This window comes from Aulonocara sp. 'chitande type north' Nkhata Bay, linkage group LG1 (assembly GCF_057382095.1).
Source record: "Aulonocara sp. 'chitande type north' Nkhata Bay isolate Kocher_YH1m ecotype deep benthic linkage group LG1, A_spYH_male_GT1.1, whole genome shotgun sequence".
In the NCBI taxonomy this organism is placed as follows: domain Eukaryota; kingdom Metazoa; phylum Chordata; class Actinopteri; order Cichliformes; family Cichlidae; genus Aulonocara; species Aulonocara sp. 'chitande type north' Nkhata Bay.
This window is the reverse complement of record NC_141344.1, coordinates 27,722,183-27,746,161: the sequence shown is the minus strand read 5'-3', so window position 1 is coordinate 27,746,161 and position 23,979 is coordinate 27,722,183. Positions and strand designations below refer to the sequence as shown.

General features: G+C 41.6%; 1 protein-coding gene across 4 annotated transcripts in view; it reads right to left on the bottom strand.

The window, feature by feature from the left end:
- nhsb (Nance-Horan syndrome b (congenital cataracts and dental anomalies)) overlaps positions 1–12,044 on the bottom strand; it is a 63,464-nt gene extending 51,420 nt beyond the window's left edge. For all 4 annotated transcript variants that reach the window (XM_086291043.1, XM_086291048.1, XM_086291061.1 and 1 more), the window contains exon 1: positions 11,443–12,044. In XM_086291043.1, the coding sequence (XP_086147169.1) occupies positions 11,443–11,722 (280 nt within the window). In that variant the 5' untranslated portion in view covers positions 11,723–12,044. The remainder of the gene's footprint in view (positions 1–11,442) is intronic.
- Between the last annotated feature and the right edge of the window lie 11,935 nt (positions 12,045–23,979).

Here is a 23,979-nt window from a genome sequence, read left to right as displayed (position 1 = left end):
CACAGGTTCTCAATGGGGTTCAGATCAGGTGAACAAGGAGGCCATGTCATTAGTTTTTCTTCTTTTATACCCTTTCTTGCCAGCCACGCTGTGGAGTACTTGGACGCGTGTGATGGAGCATTGTCCTGCATGAAAATCATGTTTTTCTTGAAGGATGCAGACTTCTTCCTGTACCACTGCTTGAAGAAGGTGTCTTCCAGAAACTGGCAGTAGGACTGGGAGTTGAGCTTGACTCCATCCTCAACCCGAAAAGGCCCCACAAGCTCATCTTTGATGATACCAGCCCAAACCAGTACTCCACCTCCACCTTGCTGGCGTCTGAGTCGGACTGGAGCTCTCTGCCCTTTACCAATCCAGCCATGGGCCCATCCATCTGGCCCATCAAGACTCACTCTCATTTCATCAGTCCATAAAACCTTAGAAAAACCAGTCTTGAGATATTTCTTGGCCCAGTCTTGACGTTTCAGCTTGTGTGTCTTGTTCAGTGGTGGTCGTCTTTCAGCCTTTCTTACCTTGGCCATGTCTCTGAGTATTGCACACCTTGTGCTTTTGGGCACTCCAGTGATGTTGCAGCTCTGAAATATGGCCAAACTGGTGGCAAGTGGCATCTTGGCAGCTGCACGCTTGACTTTTCTCAGTTCATGGGCAGTTATTTTGCGCCTTGGTTTTTCCACACGCTTCTTGCGACCCTGTTGACTATTTTGAATGAAACACTTGATTGTTCGATGATCACGCTTCAGAAGCTTTGCAATTTTGAGACTGCTGCATCCCTCTGCAAGATATCTCACTATTTTTGACTTTTCTGAGCCTGTCAAGTCTTTCTTTTGACCCATTTTGCCAAAGGAAAGGAAGTTGCCTAATAATTATGCACACCTGATATAGGGTGTTGATGTCATTAGACCACACCCTTTCTCATTACAGAGATGCACATCACCTAATATGCTTAATTGGTAGTAGGCTTTCGAGCCTGTACAGCTTGGAGTAAGACAACATGCATGAAGAGGATGATGTGGACAAAATACTCATTTGCCTAATAATTCTGCACTCCCTGTAATGATCGCTTTAACATTTTTTAAAAAAGAAAACAGTCCTTTGAGGTTTCAGTTGTCATTTGTTGAAGGAAACTGGTTAATCTGATCTGATTTAAATAATGCTGGGACAATATTAACATTTACTTTGACTGATAACTAATGGCATCAAGTTAGTATAGTGTCTGCTCACTTGGGGAAATAGTTCTATTTTCTGCAAAAAATATTTTAGCTTGGGTCACATTTTTACTCTACATTCTACCCTACAGTCCAATCTCTATGTGCAATATCTGTGAATAAGTCCATCCATCCTTCCATCTATCCATCCATCCAACCATCCAACCCTAACCTATCCCAGTGAGAGGTGGGGTATATCCTAGACAGGTTGCTAGTCTGTTGCAGGGATAACACATGAAGATAAACAACCATTCATGTCCACATTCAGGCATAACTGTGATAACATGAATACGCCAGAGATCAGTGTGCACATGTGAAGAATCACCTTCATGAAGTCGGCATGCCAGGAATCCACTTGGCTGACTCCTGGGTTGTATAGACCTAGAAGTCCTACATACATGTTTTATCGCCGGCTGCAATGGCAGCAGAGCCACAGGCACTTAAAGCAGAATTTTAAATGATAACATGAGGGGAAGACGATGAGGCTTTCAGAGTTCAGCAGGTCAGGTGTGTATGTTATGCCAGTGTGTGTGCATGTGAGAGAGAGTGTGCATGTATTTTCATGTTTAATTGTGCTTATTTTTGTATGCAGCTGTATGTGCGTGTTTACCAGCTAGCATAGGAAGGCTGATCCAAAACTGTGACAGATGTCTGTGTGTGTTTGTGTGCTACTGTGCGCGAGGCAACGGAATCACTCCAGCCAAAATTAGCATAGAGGTAATTGGGCCACGAGAACAGAAAATGTGCAGTGGTGATTTTACTCTCCATGACATAAGAGACTCTGAGGAGTTGAATAAAATACATTGTGTGTGTATGTGTGTGTGGTGTGTGTCTGTGTGTGCGTGTGTAAGTCGAGGACAGCCGGGCGCTCTGTTGTCTTGTGCAGATAGTAATAACAACACAGTATGGCGTCACATCCCTTTCTCGTGCTTTCCCCACATGTCGTGTCCACATGTTTCTGTGGCAACATAAGTGGACATATGCTGACCATATGCTTTGGTTTACTTGTTGTAGCTCGTGTGTATCTCTGACTCTCTTTCTTAGTTCTTCCTATCTCACTCACCTTTTATTCTCACGCACCATGTGTTTTTATACTACTCTGTATTTAATCATTAGTTAATATTAATCTCTGGCTCTCTTCCACAGCGTGTGTGTATCCTGTCTTCCTCCCCTCAGTCCCAAGAGGTCGTGGCTGATGGCCAGCTGGAGGATTCTTCCTGTCAAAACTGAATTTCTCTTTCCCACTGAGGTCAAAGCACTTGCTCATAGGTCACATAACTGTTGGGGTTTTCTGTAAGGTACTGTAAGGTCTTTATCTAACAGTATTAGTAATTTTATGAAATCCTCCCTCTCTGAAGCCTCCTTTTCACTTAAGATCTTTTATGTTTCTACCTGTCCTCGCACTGATGATTGAAATGAACGTGTCCATGTGTAAAAAAAATGAGCTTTCTGTAGGTTCTGTGTCACTAATTCACATTAAACGAGCACAGTGATTCTCGTTTAATGTGCATTAAACGAGAGGGATGAACTATTTTCATATGCATGCTCAAATGCAACTCTTAAACATTACAGAAGTAGGCCTGTTTGTTTCAGCTGAAGCTGCTTATCCATAGCACATACAGATCATTGTCTTTCTGCTGCACTGATTGGATGCTCTCCCAGAATAATCTCTTTTGAATGCATATTGGCAATAATTGGTTTGACTGTGAAAATGACATTTTTTAATGTCACAATCTTAGTTTAAACAGTTAATGCTACACTACGCCTGCCCCATAAATAAACTCTGCTTCTAAGAACTTGAATTTTGTATGAAAAATATTTGGACCCTAGCAGGACTGGTTGGGGTAGAAGGCCGACACGCTAAAGCACACTTGTAGTGGATCTTGCAACATAGATGCAAACCAAGGAACAGGAAAACAATTTTCATTCAAGCAACTGGACAGCATCTTTAGTACCCTCTTCTTACAATGTGCCAGCTTCCAACTGTAGCTTATCTCTGACTTAACCACCATATGAATATGCTAAAAATTACGCTCATAAACATGCCGGCATTGTCAATACAAGCATACTTCCATAATAAAAGTGTGACTTTAATAACTTTACACCACTCATGTCTCCCATTTTTGTGGACACTCTTAATTAATGCTATTAAGAATTTGTCATCATTTTCTTTGATTTCTCCTCATCTCTCCTTTTAGCTATCAAACTCTCTCCTCTCCTCTCCTCTCCTCTCCGGCTTGTAAGTGTCTGCGTGAAAATCAAAGTGCATTAAACATTAAATATGCTGTCAAGAGGCAGAAGACTCTCCATGCTGCCGATGATGGTGAAAGTAGGGCAGTGAGGAAAGAGGTATAGATGGAGTGGAGAAAGCAAAGGAGAAGAAGGGGGATGAGAATGGATACAGACAAGAAAAGATGGAGGACAGAAAAAAAAGGAATGAGAGAGGCAAGGAGACAGTCTCTAAAAGCTTTGCACACAAATCATCACACATATTGAACTGGGAACATCTGAATTGATGCATCTGACTTGGGTTGTTTGTGGTAAGGTGTGAGGCAGACAAACGGTGCCTAGACGCAGAGTATTCTGATGTGCAATGCGTGTTTGAAACCAAATACCTGCACAGCTCCGAGAACCACACACTGAATGGATTAAGCCTGTAAACCAGTAGCACCCTATGACGTTGGTCAATATCTCTAAGTAGGTGATTTTCCATTGTAGGAATTCAGGCCACCGGACTTGTGGGGTGACGATAGCTTTAAGAAAGGTTTCAACCATGATGCATCTCAAAACAGTGCATGATTGTAACCATAGATCTGTTAGACCACAACAACATCAGCAAACAAGACAATGGAGCCAAGTTTTCAGTCATTGATGGCAGTTTTTATCATCTAGCTTCTGATAGATTGCTTGTTTTCAAAAATGGCACTTTTTCCAAGTTGAACCAATCAATGTTGAGCCCTGCTGAGAACTCATCCAATCGTACTAAGACATACCTCTCCTAGACTGGTTATGTTTTTCTCCACAGATAATAGTTCATTCTGCTAGTTTGTTTATGAGTTGGTTAATAATAAATACACATTCAAACCACTGAGAATTACTGTGTACTGCCAGGCTCTCAGTCTCTCTCTCTGTCAATCGCTCTCCTCAATTTATCTCAGACAAAGAGATGCTGTTTGCTTCAGAAGCGATCCTAGTTTTAGTTGTTAGAACGACTAGCGACTTAAAATGTACGACACGCATTAAAGAGAAAGGGACTGACTCAGCTGAAAGGTTAAAGCAGGCCTCCCTCTCTGTCCTCTGTTACTATGCAGACTAGCGAGAGATAGAGCAGCCTCCCGCTGCCACAGGCCATACGCTCTGAAACTCAAAGTCAAATTTGCTTTAATGGCATACCACAAAGAAACTAGTGTTGCCAGAGCAGTACAATATATTTGCCACAGTCCCCACAGTCCAATATGTTCACATTAAAATCCCTTCCACCTTGTGTGTGTGTGTGTGTGTGTGTGTGTGTGTGTGTGTGTGTGTGTGTGTGTGTGTGTGTGTGTGTGTGTGTGTGTGTGTGTGTGTGTGTGTGTGTGTGTGTGTTCAGTGGAGAGTGTATGGTGTAGATTACTACTTAACAGAAGATCCTGAATCCAAACCAGTCAGGGTATGTGAGCCTTACAGAGGTGAACTGCACTTAACTGCAATTCTCACAGCATTATTTAATAAGTCTGGTCTGCCAGCATTCACACATTATTCCATTATTTACCCCGAATGCTTGTACTTGTATCAAATATGTAAATATTAATTTGGAATTTGTTATTTTTTTAAACAGATTTTGTTAAATAGTCCATTAACTGAAAATACTGTATAGATGTTGTCTGTTCTTAATATCACTTTTCTGACCAGTTATATTAGTTCTTAATAACTGATTAAGTCTGATGTTGTGTGCTGGGCAGGTGATTTACATTGACAGTATTAAAGAGTTTCAGTGCCTTTTGCTTCACCTGCTGTACTGTAAATGGGGCTAATCAGAGTAAGACTGTTGTACCATACAGAATTATTTAACAGCAATATCTGAAAAATTAGATACAAGAGGTCCGAAGCTGCTCAGCTGGCTGTGGAAGCTGTGAGAGATTTCACACGGACATTTGAGTTATTTTTTTAATGTGAAAATTTGATTGGGGAAGCTTTGATGAGTGATAAACAATATACCTGAAGTACACTATCATTATGCTAGAAAGATAATACTGTCTCAGGGAGGATTCACACAAAAGCATTTTGGGCTTTGACTTTTTTTGCTTCTCATTCACTTTAAAAGGGGGGGGGGGGGGGGGGGTGTCTCACAATGCTGAAGTGAATTAAGGATCCGTCGCTTTGCTTGAAACTATTGAAAACTGTTGAAGCACCATTGCAGGCATCAGCCAATCACATCTTGTTTATTGTGATATATATCCACAGAGAGCGTCATTGGTTGGCTGATAACACCGTTTGGCATCAAAATGTAGACGAAGGTGATCACTGAGGGAAATAATCAACCTGCTGTATATAGAGATGTCACCATAGCCAATGCTTACAGTACAGTTTAATAGAAAAATGCAACAGTAACTGTATTTTTTTATATCAGGCAGCATATGTATCAAGGCAGCAGTTCTTCCAGTACTAAAAGAGTGTTCTATCCTTACATACTGAAGAAGAAAAAGATTAAAGCCCACAAGTACCAAAGAAAGTAGAAGACAACTACTGCAGAAAGGCAGAGTTAGATATGGGATATTCAATTCAATTCAATTCAATTTTATTTATATAGCGCCAAATCACAACAAAAGTCGCCTCAAGGCGCTTCATAGGTACAGAGAAAAACCCAACAATCATATGACCCCCTATGAGCAAGCACTTTGGCGACAGTGGGAAGGAAAAACTCCCTTTTAACAGGAAGAAACCTCCGGCAGAACCAGGCTCAGGGAGGGGCGGCCATCTGCTGCGACCGGTTGGGGTGAGAGAAGGAAGACAGGATAAAAGACATGCTGTGGAAGAGAGACAGAGGTTAATAACAGATATGATTCAATGCAGAGAGGTCTGTTAATACATAGTGAGTGAGAAAGGTGACTGGAAAGGAAAAACTCAATGCATCATGGGAATCCCCCGGCAGCCTACGTCTATTGCAGCATAACTAAGGGAGGATTCAGGGTCACGTGGTCCAGCCCTAACTATATGCTTCAGCAAAAAGGAAAGTTTTAAGCTTAATCTTGAAAGTAGAGATAGTGTCTGTCTCCTGAATCCAAACTGGAAGCTGGTTCCACAGAAGAGGGGCCTGAAAACTGAAGGCTCTCCCTCCCATTCTACTTTTAAATACTCTGGGAACAGCAAGTAGGCCTGCAGAGTGAGAGCGAAGTGCTCTAATAGGGTGATATGGTACTACAAGGTCATTAAGATAAGATGGGGCCTGATTATTTAAGACCTTGTATGTGAGGAGCAGGATTTTGAATTCAATTCTGGATTTAACAGGAAACCAATGAAGGGAAGCCAAAACAGGAGAAATCTGCTCTCTCTTTCTAGTCCCTGTCAGGACTCTTGCTGCAGCATTTTGTATTAGCTGAAGGCTTTTCAGTGAGTTTTTTGGACATCCTGATAATAATGAATTACAGTAGTCCAGCCTGGAAGTAATAAATGCATGAACTAGTTTTTCAGCGTCACTCTGAGACAGGATATTTCTAATTTTAGAGATGTTGCGCAAATGGAAGAACGCAGTCTTACATATTTGTTTAATATGTGCATTGAAGGACATGTCCTGGTCAAAAATGACTCCAAGGTTCCTCACAGCGTTACTGGAGGCCAAGGTAATGCCATCCAGAGTAAGAATCTGGATATGGAAGTGTGTTTTGCTTGGGGGGTTACCAAGGAATGATAACTGATTTGTAAAAGGCAATATACAAACAATGTGTTAGTGTTTTTTGGACTAAGACAGGCAATACTTCTTCAGCTACTCGACCAGTATATTTTTGATATTTCGATGACCCTTGTTGTATAATTACTATGCTATTGCTAACTGGTAATTAAAGGTAGTCTATATTCTGTCAACAGAATATAGTTGCTGAACGATCATGCCACTAAAGACCCTTACCCTGCCACCCCCCAAAAAGGTGTATTAAAAAAACGTGTGACAAGTGTAAGATGTATAGAATAAAAATGTATAGGAAAGGGGACTTAATTTATATTGGCTTCTCACATGACATCATGTGCACATTTTTCAAAAGCTGTCTGGCATATTAGATCAGATACAACCACTGATCATGGGGGCAAAATGGGGTTCCTGGAGGCTGCTGGCTGTCACTAGGTGAAATCAATTGCAAAGAGGGTGCTGCACCATGAATTGCCTTGTCCTTTGTAGCAGATTGCTGTAGTCACCTATAAATTCCTATGGAAGACACCAATTTGTCTGCAAACACTTAGTAACTACCAGCCAAAGATTATTAAAGCTTTAAAAAATGAGACACAACCCAGAAATAAGAGAATTTGCCTTCAAAGTAAAAGTTGTGTGTTAGTGCTGCAACCAGTGCGTTCCATCTCTTGTTTGTGTTGGAGTTTTCAGTTTCACTCAGACTTGGAAATTATCTGCCAAGTGATTGCAGTGTCTTCCATACAAACTACAAGTGACTACATCAATCTGCTACTGACGAAAGCAGTCACAAAGAGGTGTGTGTGTGTGTTTATTTGTTTGTATCTGAGTTTCACTGAGTATCACTGAGCCTTGGGCTGCCAGTGAGATACTTAAATCTGGCACCCTGAGTCCCAGGAAAGTACAGACAGCCGTTACTCCAATCTGACATCCTGATGGCCAACAGTAAAAATATCCCTCAGCCTTAAACCGTGTTCCCATATAAAGTGATATCCCTTTTGCTGCTGACATCTAGTTGCTACTGGATATTCCAGGCGTGGGTGCTTACGTAACCCTCTGGTATATTTCGCAGCCTGTCACATGTCAGTCAACAGTAGTTCTCACGCCTAGTTTTGCTCACCTCAAAGTTAAATAAGTGATAAGTGCCCATTTCCCATCACTAGCTATTGTTTGTCCTGTTATTGCTACAAATCCTCAAATTTCACAACAATCTGTTATCTCTGGTTGTCACATCTCCACTGATTTCCTCCTCTATGATATTCATACATTTGCCATGAGGTTCCCCTGCATGATTGGCTTATCCCTCAGTCCATATGTACAGAGAAGGAGTATCATAAGCGCATTATCAGAGCAGCGGGACTTTCAGTCCTCTATCAGTGCGGAAAAGCAGCACTGAGCTGTAGGTCACCTGCTTTTCGTTACACATTATCAAACAAAAGAAAGTTGTACATTAACACCATGTGCTAGTGCCAACAGATGACAACAAGTACAGACTGTTTAATTATGTTTTGATCAGTGTCTCACACAACGCAGGTGGTCTGAACGCCGTCTGAAGACTGCCCACTGCTATGTTCAGGATCAATCCAAGTTAGCACCATATTGACTCCCTGGAATCTTGATACGCTCCACCATCAGGTGGGGAAACTGTTGTCAGCGACACTGAATCTCCGTCTGTGTTTAAACAGTGACTTTTACATCCTCGGGGTTATTGCTTGTGTTTATCAGCACACAGGAAGATAATAGCCCTTTTGATAGCTGAATAAAAATAGCAACATTTTTGGTGTTCATCCAATGAGCATTCACCAAAGAGAAGTCAGACTCTCCCTGCAACCAATCTGAAGTCAAAGAGCATTTTGTCAGTTGTCTTCAAAATGTGCCACATTAACTCTATCCCCACCACTCACAGGATATTCCAGCACTAAGTGTTTTTGCATTAAAAGACACCGTAAAAAGCAAAGTTTTCTTTCTGTATCCATATTAGAAGGTGCTTTCAGCTGCTCCCTTATTTCCCAAGGGTTAACCACAGCAAATGAGTCTGCACGTTTAATTTGGCGCATATTTTGCCCTTCCTGATCCATCCACCCATCCATCCATTCGCTTCCGCTTATCCTTTTCAGGGTCGCGGGGGGCGCTGGAGCCTATCCCAGCTGTCATAGGGCGAGAGGCAGGGTACACCCTGGACAGGTCGCCAGTCTGTCGCAGGGCCCCTTCCTGATCCAATCCTCCCATTTATCCAGGCTTAGGACCAGCACTAAGAGTAGCTTGACACCCAGAGGGTAGATTTGTGTCTCCTCCCAGTTCTGAACCGGGGGGAGTTTTCAGACCATGGAGCCACTTCTTTGCATACTCTCTCCATAACAAGAATATGATCATAAATGATGCCAGTGAAAGGTAAATTCAAAACAATACTCTTGTGGGAAATTAAATATCTAAGGATCAGAAAGGGGAAAATGTTTTATAGTGTATATAACTGGGCAAGATATCTTTAACATTTTAATTGTGTGATAGATTTGTAGGCATGTAACACTGTACGAAGGACAGTTAAAGAAAAAATAGAATACGGCATGGCATCATTCTCCTGTTTTGCCAAAGTTGTCCACATTGCACTGGAATTCTCAAACAACAACAATTCAAATGGGGAAGAGGAGCTCAAGTTATATTTTTATTATAGTGTATGCACATATGAGCAGCAATTTAGTTTTTTCTCTTGGACACCTAAAATTGCAGCATGTAAAAAGTTGATGTCAACATCTCAGGTTGTCAGATTTAAAGAACATTAAAGGGCCAGAAAGGGTAAAACAGCATTTCACAATAGAGAATTTCTAGTTGACAGCATGAGTGCAAAGACTTTTCAAAACTCTGACGGTGGTGCATGTTTAAAAAACAACAACTTGTGTTTGATGTCTTGACTGGATAGGGGGATTTTTAAAAAAGCCCAATCCACTAAACAAATCAGTCTTCTGTGCCCAACAAGTATGTGACAGGTTTCTGGGTTTAGTGCTGCTTGTGTCAGGTCTGAAGAGTTTCCATTATGGAGAGATGAGTTTACTGTTTACTGCATGTGGCACAACTGAACATATTTTCTGTCTTGCTGAATGTGAGACAACCAACCCTTATTAACAAAAACAACACAGCAGAACAGATTCCCATGTAATACAGACATGGCCGCCGTACCACACGCTCAGAGATGTGTGTTGAGGGGGTTATATCTGAAGAGGGGTGCTTATGTTCCTACAATCAGACCCCCACCCACCCCCAAGAAGCTCTTATTGTCCCCACACTATGATAACATGCAGCAGTGATGAGTCCCAGCGTACAGAACTGCCCTAAAATCTCTGAAACGAACCTCTAAAATCTCAAGACGTATACTGACGGCACTGCAGAGAACATAAATAATATGTAGCTGCTGCACAGAACGCTCTGTTACAGTCAATTGCAGGCTCTCTCATCGCTACCAATCAGGCGGGTTTTCTTTCTGTTTTCTGTTTTTTTTTCTTGTGAGATCCGCGGGAGCTGGAAATGAATGCGACGCCTAAACATATAGGCGCGATCGCTCCACATTTACCCTGCAACATGGACATCTGGATTCATTATTGATGCTGTGTTGGTGCTGCTGCATGTGGAAAGGGTGGGTTTGGCGCACGGGGAGTCGTCTACGAAAAACCCATCTCTCTCTCTTTCTAACACACACACACAGATAGAAAAGCACAGACAAACACACACGTATCCCCCCCCCTTTTTTTTTTAACAGATACTCGAACCTTAACTTCATGCAGACTGGCCTGTTCACACCCTCTCTAAGAGAAGGAGGCCTTGTTGGGGGACCGGGAAACACGGCCTGAACATGCTTCAGGTGTGCGCTTCCCGCAGTAGCGAGACTGCGATGCTGAGCCAATGCAGCGGCAACACACGCCCCTCCGCTCCGCTTCTCGCTGCCTGCTTGTCAACAGACACACACACAGATTCCCCTCCACGTCGAAGGACACACACACACACACATACGCGCGCATCCGAGTCTCCAACGCCACATAAATGTGCAGTCAACACATCTTGCGTTGTGAAACATGCATCTGGATGGGCAAATGTGCAAACGCACTCGTGTGACACATTTCAATGAAGGTGGGGGTGCGAGCGCGGCCGAGTCTACGACGGGCGCGCGTGCAGCTGTGTTAAAAAATGTATATATATATATATATTTTTTATTTTATTTTATTTTTTTGAGGAAGGGACACTAAGAAGCATTAGGGGGCACATGAGGGATGTTAATGTATGGAAACCAAAGCCAAAACGCTCAGGTTTAAATCATGGAGCGATTTCTCCCCATAATATGGGGGTATGCACATGTGTTCGTCTACTTACGCACAGCCTCCTTTTTGGGGTCTAGGGCACTGGCAGTCTGCTGTATCTGGCCTATTTTATTCTGAAGGACCCAGACCCGTTGGTTGGTGCTAATGATGTCGTTTTCCAGCTCCTGAAATAAGGAGCAGGCGTGTCGGGCCAGGTCGGAGAGCTGTCGCAAGGTCCGGGAAAGAACCACATTACTGATGGCACACAGGTCCTCGAAAAGCAGACCATCATCATTGGGGATCGGGTGTCTGCACAGAAGCTGCGGCTCCACAATCCTTTTGGCGAATGGCATTTTGCACGCCAAAGATGATAAGGGTTGTAAGCCAAGCGTAAAATCCCGCTGCCTAGAAGTAAAAGGTAAAAGGGTAAAACGGACAACATCCAAATATATAAATCCACGAGAAGCCCGATGAGGTTCAGGCCGTCTGCGCGTTATCCCCGGGCGTCAATCCAAAGTTCCCAGATTCTCCTTGAGATCCTCCATCCTGCTGCTGGTTTCTGGGGATCATTCACACTCCCGCTCACACACGCACACACATGCACACACATGCAGGACACAGCTAAGCCCAGGTCAGTGGTGTGAGGATGCGTGTTGAGTCTGCGATCATGGGTTGCCTCCGTCCAGCGTCAAATCAGCCAGAGCGAAAAGGAAATGCCGCTGAAAGGTTTCAAAATAAGAATCTGGGACAACGACGGTAATAGAAAATCACTGAAGAGGTGTCGTCAAAATTGATGGTAATTACACAGGATACAGAGGTGGATACGACAAAAAGTGAAAACATGTCTTGCAAAGCCCTGTATTTAAATACACAAAGGTTACTTCATAACCGATCTCCGCGTTTGGAGCTTTTATTTTTTAGGCCTTCCCTTGTTTTTCCGCCCATATTGCGGTAATTCTTCTGGTATTTGATGCAACCTGGCTCCGTGGCCTGAAGTATGTGCAGGCAGAGAAGATGAGGGAGAAGACTGAGGTAAAACCCGGAGATACAGATATGAGTAGATGGGGAATGGTCGTGACAGTCGTGCCTGTCAGCAGACACTGAAAGAGGATAATTCTGAAAAATATTAATGTCTTACTTGGCCTAAATGCAGGTGATCAGGTAAGTCTGGGGAAAACAGATCGTTTTCAGCATCCAAAACTTCTTGAAGGGGATGTTCGGAGCTGGGGACACAAGTTGATATAATTTCTAAACTCATTTTAATTAATAGAATTTCCGGTGTACTGACACAATTCTAATTATTCATGAAAACAGCTTTTTCTAATTTTATGAGAACATCTTACAAACTTAAATAACTAATTAAGTATCTATACTGTACTGAGCAAACAGTTTCATTTACATACAGTGTCATTAAACGGGCCAAAAGCAATTCAATAAGGAGAGATCACTTGGAAGAATTGAACTCGATTTATTGAGATAGAGAAATTAATGTATTTGGCAATTAGACTCAGATGACCCATCATGGCAGAGAAGAATCTCAGTGGTGATAGGATTTAGGATCTGACACTGGAGGTGGTGGTAAAATTGAAGCTTGGATGGAGCTCCTCTGACTGAGGTGTGTTCAGCACTTTAGCTGCGTTTGATTTTTAACACAATGTTTCTCACAACTCTCTAAACCCCAAATATAGCTGGAATATAATTGTCTCTTGGTGCCATTAGGTAGTGAACTCCAGCTCACACTGGGGCAGTTGGCAGCTGAGTGTGGAGCGGCTGGGGGGAGAATTAGCACCAGTTCTGAGGCTCTGCCACGTTTGCCTGTGGCCACTGGTGTTAGATGTTGGCAGAAAGAATAAGATTGTGGATGCAAGCTGCGGAAATGAGCTTCCTGTTTGTGAAGAGGCGCTAGAGCTGCTATTCCTGCGGAGCCGGCAGACGTGGTGCATGCGCCTCTGAATTGAGGTGTTTTGGGATATCCTATCACAAGAAGACCTCTGTGCAGAGGTTATACCTCTCAGCTAGTGTGGGACCAGCTTCGTGTCCCCCCAGAATAGCCAAAGGAGGTGGGTGCACCTAGAGAGGTCTGGGTGTCTCTTTGTACACTGCTAGCTTGTGTCTTAAATTAGTATCAAACTATATTTCCCATTAAACAAAGAACATGGTGTTTTGTTATGTCATTGTAATCTGGAGTTGTTGTTAAGTTACAGTTAAGCTTTGTTTTTCTGATACCCGCCCCCCAAGAAAAAAATGCATGCAAAGACTGAAAACCACAATTATAGATGATGTGGACATAGTAGGTAATGAATATAAACTCACAAACTACAAAATTAAATTGTGTGACCATGTTTGCAATGCACACGTCACTGCACAGTATCTTCTCATGATGCACTGAGGCTCCAAATTCATAAACTGTTAACCCTGTACACCTCACCAAAAAGTTTAACTACAGCAGATCCTCTGTCAACCTATTTCTTTTTCCTTTTTTCTTTTTTTGCTGAATTTCTGTTTCCAGGATGCTAAGCCTGCCCGTTGTCTGTTTCATTCACAGTGATTAGCCTATAGCCTCTAGGCTCAGTCTGTATATGGACGTGTGCAGTAAACTTGCTGTTGCTGCAAATTTGAGGCAGTGCAGATTAACAGGAACCTGTCACGGGCCTCTCTCTCCGAACTGCCAAGAAGACAAGAATGCTACAATTGTTCCCTATACAGTTATGCATTATATCCTTTATTATTATTTATAATGAGACAGGATTTGTCATGGCGACCAATTCAATCAATTAGACATTTGAGAAGTATTAAGACAGGGATATGTGTGAGCAACACGTTCTCACTCCCAACTTGTCAAATGTGTGACGCATGGTCAGGCTCCCTCTGCTTCACTTATCGACGCGCAGGGTCCTCTCATTGAATACTATAGAGCTCCCTTAACGTTGCTTATTGACGACAAGAGATTGCCGCGGAAGAGCCTGTTGTCTGTATATTTATATATTTCCGAAATCACATTGTAGTGACGTATACTGAACACAATAAATTATATAATGTAAACGACTACCTGAAAAACAGGTAGAACGATACTTTTGTATCGTTTATTGCATTTATGGAGGGAGTGATGTATGCTGGGTAATGGCACAGCTAGCTACTGGGTGACTTTATTCACCCGCTTCAGCTGTTATCAGTCCATACAATGGGCGTTATTAGCACAAATCAGTCCCATAGATTTGGGCCATCTCCTGCTAGATTGTTCAGAAGGTTGTTCTCATCCATCCAGATGGAGGATCACTAACAGGAGCGTGGGAAGACTCCGGAATCCACTCTGGCTGGAATCCGGTGGATACAGCAGTGTGTACAGGTAAGACCATTTAAACGGACAGCATTTATAGAATGACTAGTGACGAGTGTCAGTAATGTTAATGTGGTTATGTTAGTAATACACCGAGTGCTAATATAACAGCTTTAAGATGCATTTGTAGATATTATTACGTGTTTTACCGTCTTTATGGTGCTAGCTTAAAGTTACGGTGTAAACGTTAGCTTATATTGTAGTAAAGCTGTTACTGTTTAAACGATGTTAGCACAGAAATATTAGCTTCTGTCATGACTGATGAAGTTACTAGTTAATAAAGTTTTCAGTAAAGTGTTTAATCGCAGCCACAGACTGACAGCAAATATCTCGATTAGCTTCAGTGCATCTGTAATAAATATGTGCAAGTTTCAGTGCTTCGTTTAAACTGTATGATACTTATACTGACCCAGGGTCAGTGTAAAATACAATTCTAGCTGTGTGAACAAAGCCTGGCTCCTTTAATCCTGCATGACAAACCTCAGAATGCAGGTTATTATTACTCTTTCCTGCTGTCACACCTGAGAGTCAGCTAGAAACTTACAGTGACGTGGACATCATGCAAAGACTGCCAGACTCTGTAATACTGCAAATGATCAGTGACTCATGTTATCACTAAACTTTAAACGGTACCTCTGTGTGCTGAACATCTAGGATTGAGTCAGGCTGCATTGACTGTGGGACTTTAATGTGTTAAAAGCAGGTTGAAGACGGCTCAGAAACATTTGAAGATTAAAATTTAGCATTATGGCTGCTGGTGGTTTGTAAAGCCTCTACTCAGCTGTATTTTTGTTACTAATTTATGTTTGTTATTGTTTAACAGATTTCAGAAGAGCAAATATGCTTAATAGTTTAACTAGATTTCATTTGTCAGTGTGGGACTGCTGAGTCACCTGAAGAACTCATTTCATTCATTCTCCACATGATGTTCATTTACAGAAATGTTTCACAGGAACTGATTCCTCCCAAATGGTGAACTAGTGTGTTTCCATAGATTACCTGTGTATGAATGTACTTCTTAAATGAAGGCAAGTGTTTATCCTTTTTTGTTCCTCAGGTACAGTACATGATATCAAGGGCAGGCGGTCAACACTGGGGGAAGACAAGAAGCAGATGTACTTCCAAAGAGGGAGCTGCAGTGAGGACACAGCCAGGTCACTGAGGTCAGAGGTCAGAATCTGAAACAGCTCAGGTTTATATTTTAGGTGTTATAAAAAATCAAAATGTATTTATAAAGAAACCTTTAAATAATAGTCATAATTATGATTATTATAAGAAATATCAAACATGTAAGTGGATTTTCTGTTACACATATTGTGTTAGCCCTGCAATAAACTGGCAGCCTGTCTTTGTCCTGTATCAGCTGGGATAGGCTTCATCCTCCCGCAACCCTGAATTGGATACATTGTATTCCAGTTATGTAATCTGATCATTTACAAACTCAAGGTATCTAATCAAAATGTAAGTAATAATTATAAAATGGGAAAGCAGAAATAAGTGTGACATAAATGTAAATGTGTGAGCTGACATAGAGGACAGCTACATGTTGTCTGAAAAACCTTTTGTAAGAGCCAAAGTCAATGTTTATGTTTTTCCTTTTTGTTTTGGTGGCACAGGTGTATAGCTTTACCTGCATCTCAGGTGATGGTATGTGGGTGTGGTCACAGTCTATTTACCTGATGTCGGTGTTCGCAGCAGGTGTGTTGGGTGAGTGGTTTGTGGGCAAACTTTTCTGTTGAGCGTCCTTTTTTGGCACACCAGTTAATCCATGCGCTAGTTGTAAATTGATTGAAAGCGCAAATGTTTGTTTTTGTTTTGTTCTTAAAATAAATGCGCAAAGTACAAGTACGACCCATTATGGATTATTGGAGGCGCGTCACATGGACACAACCAACTCAGCCGGCCGCGGCTTTATTTACGGACGAAAGTCGCAACACCTTTGTTGTCAAGTTTGCAGGTATATCAGCACGAGACAGAGACTTTAACAGTCTCTTCTATGTAAGACTAACTCAATGAAGCATTATTGGTCCCGTCTGTTTGGATAAATATAGTAAGTTGATGTATGTCCATTTATTGACACATTTTCTTAAGTGCTTATCCAGTTCAGGATCACAGTGGAGCTGCAGCTGGATGTGTTCACTAAATAAACCTTACAAAAGTTAACAATAAACCTGCATCCATGTACGTTGTTGTCCACAGGATGAGAAAATCAAACTGGAAGACGGTGGAACATGTTAATAAATGTTTGTGTGTTTATGCCTGTGATAAAAAATAGAAAGCTCTGTCTCTCTTTATTCTGAGATTTAACTAATTCAAAAGATATTGCAATATTTATTTATCCAAAACAAAACAAGTTCACTCTAAATTGATGTTGTACAGTAAAAAAATGTTCTTGTGTTTTCCATGAAGTGTATGTAAATATCTGGTTTCAACTGTGAATATACTGCTGTGTATTGAAGTTCCTCTTGTTTTGCATAGAAATATACTGAACAACATACAAAGCATAATATATAAAATACTACCTGAGTTTTTTCTTTGAAAGCCCCTTATGTCCATTCTTGTATATCAGTGCATTACTGAAACCGGTTTATTTAGCCGTGGAGGGCAACAACTGAAAATATGAAATAAACACACATGTAAGCTAAGACTCTCTAAAGAAACAGCATTGTTGTTGTTCGGCTTTTCATTTCGCCATTTGTTGCTCGGTTTCTGGAGTCTCCTGGTCCTGTCAGTATTAGTAGGATGCATCTGCTGTGTCTTCTCGTGGATGCTCACCTACCTTGACTCGTTCCAGCCTGGTATGGATTTCCCAACACTGCGGACAGTGGCCCACGTCAGAGACGTTTAATATTGATTACATATGTCTGAATTGCTAACCCTAACCCTAGCTCAACAGACCACAATGCCCTTTGAAGATGCAGAGCACGATGTCCCATCATCAGACTGTAAAAAAAAAAAAAAAAAAACATCCACCAGGCTTCTTTGTTGCCAAAACTGATGATTCTCCTATCAGGGATCAGTAGCGTGTATTAACCTGTGCTATAAGCAGCAGTCACTGAAATATTACTGTTTCCGATAAGAAATCTAGGACAAAAGCCAGGGTGGGAGGGATCTCTACAAACTGACTTACCTCTGCAAGTGTGAAGCTCAACAAAAATCTGACTCTCCAGTCACAGACAAACAAAAAACTCCAGCTGGGAGATAGAAAACGCTGTCTGGGTCTTGCTGGATGTTGCTGGTCAGAGTCCACACATTAGCAGAGCGCTTCTTTGTCCCACTGACCCATGTGGACAGCGACTGTGGAGAACTGTTCTGGAAAACAGAAAAGAGAATTAAAATAACAAAAAGCCAAACAGGATTTCCACAAAGACTCTCTTGGAATCAGCAATCAAAAAATCACTGGTTCATATTTCAATTAAATATGAACAGGTTCCTTAAATGTACGCAGTTCAGATCTGATTTAATTTAATTTCCTTCACACAGCACATTTGTCCAGGCTGACAGGTAAACATAGAATTAATCTCAGGTAACATGACTCATAGTAGAGATTCAGTAAGAAAGATTGCTAGCTCTACAGGGAGTGCAGAATTATTAGGCAAGTTGTATTTTTGAGGAATAATTTTATTATTGAACAACAACCATGTTCTCAATGAACCCAAAAAACTCATTAATATCAAAGCTGAATGTTTTTGGAAGTAGTTTTTAGTTTTAGCTATTTTAGGGGGATATCTGTGTGTGCAGGTGACTATTACTGTGCATAATTATTAGGCAACTGAACAAAAAACAAATATATACCCATTTCAATTATTTCTTTTTACCAGTGAAACCAATATAACATCTCCACATTCACAAATATATATTTCTGACATTCAAAAACAAAACAAAAACAAATCAGCGACCAATATAGCCACCTTTCTTTGCAAGGACACTCAAAAGCCTGCCATCCATGGATTCTGTCAGTGTTTTGATCTGTTCACCATCAACATTGCGTGCAGCAGCAACCACAGCCTCCCAGACACTGCTCAGAGAGGTGTACTTGTAGCCGCTAAGACTGGTGGACCTAAATCTTCACCACCACGTCTGTATACATACAAGCAGAAAAAGGGGAGTGGGTGGGTCAGCGCTCAGGGCACAGAACTTAGCTGGCTTCAAACACACCATTCATTTTCCATACAAAAACACAGCCACAGTCACAAATACAAGCTAAAATCCCCGTATACAATAAAAATAGTGTTTGCAACCCGCTAAAAACCCTGCCGGCAGAAATAACTATTCACTATTAAAACAAGACTAAAACATGTTTTCCATATGCTAAAATTACCCTCCCACAGTCCCATAATCCCACAGTCCAGCCACAAATGGGCGAGGACAGGAGAGGAACTTCTCTTCCGGGATGGGGAAACTCGCCAGCAACAGACCAGGGAGGAGGCTCCTATCGCAGACCTGTCTCCTCCGGACAGCGCGTCGCCGCACAGTCCCGCCCCACTCCACACCTGAACATGGCCTCCCTCGTCTCACCGTCAGATGCAGGCAGAAGGGCATCCCTGCCCTATTGTGCATTGCGGCCATCGCCACCCACTGTTGCCGTTCCTGCCGTTAGGACTGGATCGCCGAACGACTCGGGGCGCCCCACAGTCAGGCAGCAGTTCGTTCCACACACGTGCGGGCTTGCACGCGTTCCTTTTTCTCCTGCTCACCCTTCGTGCGTCGCTTCTTTCTTCTTTTGTCTCTGCGCTCACCATCCCCTTTAACAGGTCAACCTGGCGGCTGATAGGCCACCTTGGGGAACGCCCCCACCTCACAGGTGCCTACAATTGTCTGTTTAGTCCACAGTGGGTTAAAGGAACATGGTACAACATTAACACAAATATAAATATGAGGATAAAACCATGCAGTATAAATATCAATAAACAGACATGCAATATAAATATCACAATAAAATCATGCAAATAAAAACACTATGTACCAACACACAGATTAATAAAACAAAAACACAAATTTCCGCTGTGTGACATACTGTTTTCCCTCCTTGTAAATCTCACATTTGATGATGGACCACAGGTTCTCAATGGGGTTCAGATCAGGTGAACAAGGAGGCCATGTCATTAGTTTTTCTTCTTTTATACCCTTTCTTGCCAGCCATGCTGTGGAGTACTTGGACGCGTGTGATGGAGCATTGTCCTGCATGAAAATCATGTTTTTCTTGAAGGATGCAGACTTCTTCCTGTACCACTGCTTGAAGAAGGTGTCTTCCAGAAACTGGCAGTAGGACTGGGAGTTGAGCTTGACTCCATCCTCAACCCGAAAAGGCCCCACAAGCTCATCTTTGATGATACCAGCCCAAACCAGTACTCCACCTCCACCTTGCTGGCGTCTGAGTCGGACTGGAGCTCTCTGCCCTTTACCAATCCAGCCACGGGCCCATCCATCTGGCCCATCAAGACTCACTCTCATTTCATCAGTCCATAAAACCTTAGAAAAACCAGTCTTGAGATATTTCTTGGTCCATTCTTGATGTTTCAGCTTGTGTGTCTTGTTCAGTGGTGGTCGTCTTTCAGCCTTTCTTACCTTGGCCATGTCTCTGAGTATTGCACACCTTGTGCTTTTGGGCACTCCAGTGATGTTGCAGCTCTGAAATATGGCCAAACTGGTGGCAAGTGGCATCTTGGCAGCTGCACGCTTGACTTTTCTCAGTTCATGGGCAGTTATTTTGCGCCTTGGTTTTTCCACACGCTTCTTGCGACCCTGTTGACTATTTTGAATGAAACGCTTGATTGTTCGATGATCACGCTTCAGAAGCTTTGCAATTTTGAGACTGCTGCATCCCTCTGCAAGATATCTCACTATTTTTGACTTTTCTGAGCCTGTCAAGTCCTTCTTTTGACCCATTTTGCCAAAGGAAAGGAAGTTGCCTAATAATTATGCACACCTGATATAGGGTGTTGATGTCATTAGACCACACCCCTTCTCATTACAGAGATGCACATCACCTAATATGCTTAATTGGTAGTAGGCTTTCGAGCCTATACAGCTTGGAGTAAGACAACATGCATGAAGAGGATGATGTGGACAAAATACTCATTTGCCTAATAATTCTGCACTCCCTGTAATATTATTACCACACAATCCAAGGACACACCAACAGCTCAGATTTGTAGAACTATTTAAACAAATGTCTTCTGAATATTCAATTCATGTTCACAGTGGGAGGGTGGGGGGTGTCGTGGAATTTTTAAAATAAAGTCTGCAACACAGAAAGAGCTGTGATCAAGCTATTTATTACTGCGCCAACACACATCAAACATCACAGTTCAGTCATGTCAGCGCTGCCACAGAAGTTGTGCTCCTACTCCTTTATGCATTCCAAGGAAGAGGGAGGAAGTTACAAACTGATCCTACCACACTTCACGTGTCTCGCTATGAAACCTAACAGATCAATGGTCATGCTGTTTTGTGCCCTTGGCCTTATCAGCACCTGTAAAAGGAGTTGTTTTCTCAAACTGCTGACGCTGAAGTAAGTTCATTAGAAACTTTCACTGAACAGTCTATAACAGTGTCACAACTAAGCATATGCATAAGCACTTAAATACTTTAAATGAGAATAACAGAAAATTTCTTTTACAGAGGCTAGAGCCTGTCCCAGTAGTCATAGGTAGAGCACACCTGGACAGGTCACCAGTCTGTCAGAGGACTAACACAGAGACAGACATCAGAGTAACAAATCTATTTAAAATTAATGTAAGTTTGCTGCAGCTGTATGTATGAACATGTGTTTCTGTGCTCACAGTCCACCTCTCAGGAACCTGCAGTTCATTTTTAGTCTACTTTAAACAGACCTCACAAAAGGCTGATGTGGCTGGATCAGTAGTCTGATTTAAGTACGATACCTTTGGCCAGGGATTAATCTGGTGCATCGCTTCACTGCAGTCTTACGTATTTTCCCCACACCTGAATAAAAAAATACTGATATATACAAATAACAGCTTCAGCTGATGCAGCCTGACCCAATCCTAGATGTTCAGCACACAGAGACACAGAGGTACCGTTTAGAGTTTAGTGTTAACATGAGTCACTGATCATTTGCAGTATTACAGAGTCTGGCAGTCTTTGCACGATGTCCACGTCACTGTAAATTTCTAGCTGACTCTCAGGTGTGACAGGTGTGCCAGCAGGAAAGAGTAATAATAACCTGCATCCTGAGGTTTGTCATGCAGGATTTAAGGAGCCAGGCTTTGTTCACACAGCTAGAATTGTATTTTACACTGACCCTGGGTCAGTATAAGTATCATACAGTTTAAACGAAGCACTGAAACTTGCACATATTTATTACAGATGCGCTGAAGCTAATCGAGATATTTGCTGTCAGTCTGTGGCTGCGATTAAACACTTTACTGAAAACTTTATTAACTAGTAAGCGTCGATAAGTGAAGCAGAGGGAGCCTGACCATGCGTCACACATTTGACGAGTTGGGAGTGAGAACGTGTTGGTGTGAGAGTGAACTCACACATCTGCAGTCAGCTAGTTTATCAGTTGAAGTCACTTAACTCTGTCATAAAATTGATAACTCGATCAGATGATATCTGACCATAACAAGTCTTTCTTATGATTTGATTATCACCTGGAATAGGGTAGTTTTACTGTGTCCGAACATAAACCCTATGCACAGTCCGTGGTCTGAATTTTTGTGTCATCACGGAGAAATGCTTTCCTGGAGATATCTAAAATGTTGAGAACTAGCACAAAAAGCATGTTCAAGAACTTTGGCAGGTTTGTCCACATGATGGTTTTGCAGCTACCCGAGATACAGTTACAGAAATTTACAGGTTTCCACAAGTATTTTTTCCCCGTCATTAAAAAAAGTTCCTGGTTTTAAACATAAATATCGTTTTTTTCTTTGTGTGTGTGTGTGTGTGTGTGTGTGTGAAAACATTGTCAAAGGGAACTGCAAATCTTTACATCCTGCACAGCATTGGTTTGTAGCTTTATTGTCCCAAATTCCCATTTTGTACTTGCACAGACTGCGTGTCCTAAATAAATAAATAAGGTTTGGTGGCGTAACAATGAAACAAACGGTTCACATCGTCCTGGCTGTGCTTTTTACACGGAACAAAACATTTTTATGTCTAAATTGTTGATAGAATAGATTCCCTCCGAGTGTAGACAGGAGGAAGTACCAATAAAGCCTCCGATTTTTAGGGTTCATGAGGATCTAAATATTTTTTAACCGCGAGACGGAAAGAAGTGCTGAAAGTGCTGTAATGCCGCTAGTTTCCATAGGAGGGCACTGTTGCACCAGTGTTTCAAATTACTGCTAAGGAAGAAACATTTATTTGGAAACTGCCACTTTAATAGCAGAAGTAAATAACAAATGTAACATTCAAAATCAAGCTTTCCTCAGAATAGCCCAAGTCTCAACCAGAAAGTCTTTCGAAAGTCGAATTTGCTGCTGTCGATGCAGTAACAATTCAGACGGCTTTTATCTTGTTATTTTACCGATGTTTTAGTCAATTATTGATTGGTTTGTAGCAGAGAAAGCCAGAAAGTATTAAATAATCTTTGGAGTTAGTAATAAACATAAATATGGCATAAACTTTGTCCTTATGGCTGATTACTTATCTGTATTTAAGACCTAACAGCGCATGACTTGCAATTTTATCTAGTGCTCGGAAATTCGTCACCAACTGATAAAGTGGTTTCAGGCTCATCTAAAGCTACTGTGTTCTGTTTTTCTGCTTTACATGTAAAATTACCTCAGAAAATGATTGCATTTTGGGGTTCTGAGATTAAAAGAGCACATAAAGCAACAAGAATCCCATACGGAAAAGATATATATAAATCTTATAAAGTTTGTATCTCTCTTGTGTTGAACTTGTATGAAAAGCATACAAGAGTGAAAGCAGATATAAGATCCCTTGAAAAATTATATAAATGAAACTTGTATGTTTTGGATACTTCCTACAACAATATATGAAAGTAATGAGAAAGTGGCCACTTTCATGAGTAATTCATATAAGCCTTATATGATTTATATATGAAGCAAGCTAAAGCTGATGCAAGTCTTTTATAAGTTTTTTCTATTTCTTTTCCAAATGGGAAGTAAAATAAACAACATGAACTTAATAAACTTATTAAAGACACAAGAAAAAAGCCAAAAAGGAGAAGTAATAAAGTGAAGTAATAATAAATAATGAAGTAAAACAAAATGAAGTATACAAAATTAAGATAAGACTGATGTCTTGTTCATAACAACAACCCTTTCACTTCCAGCCAAA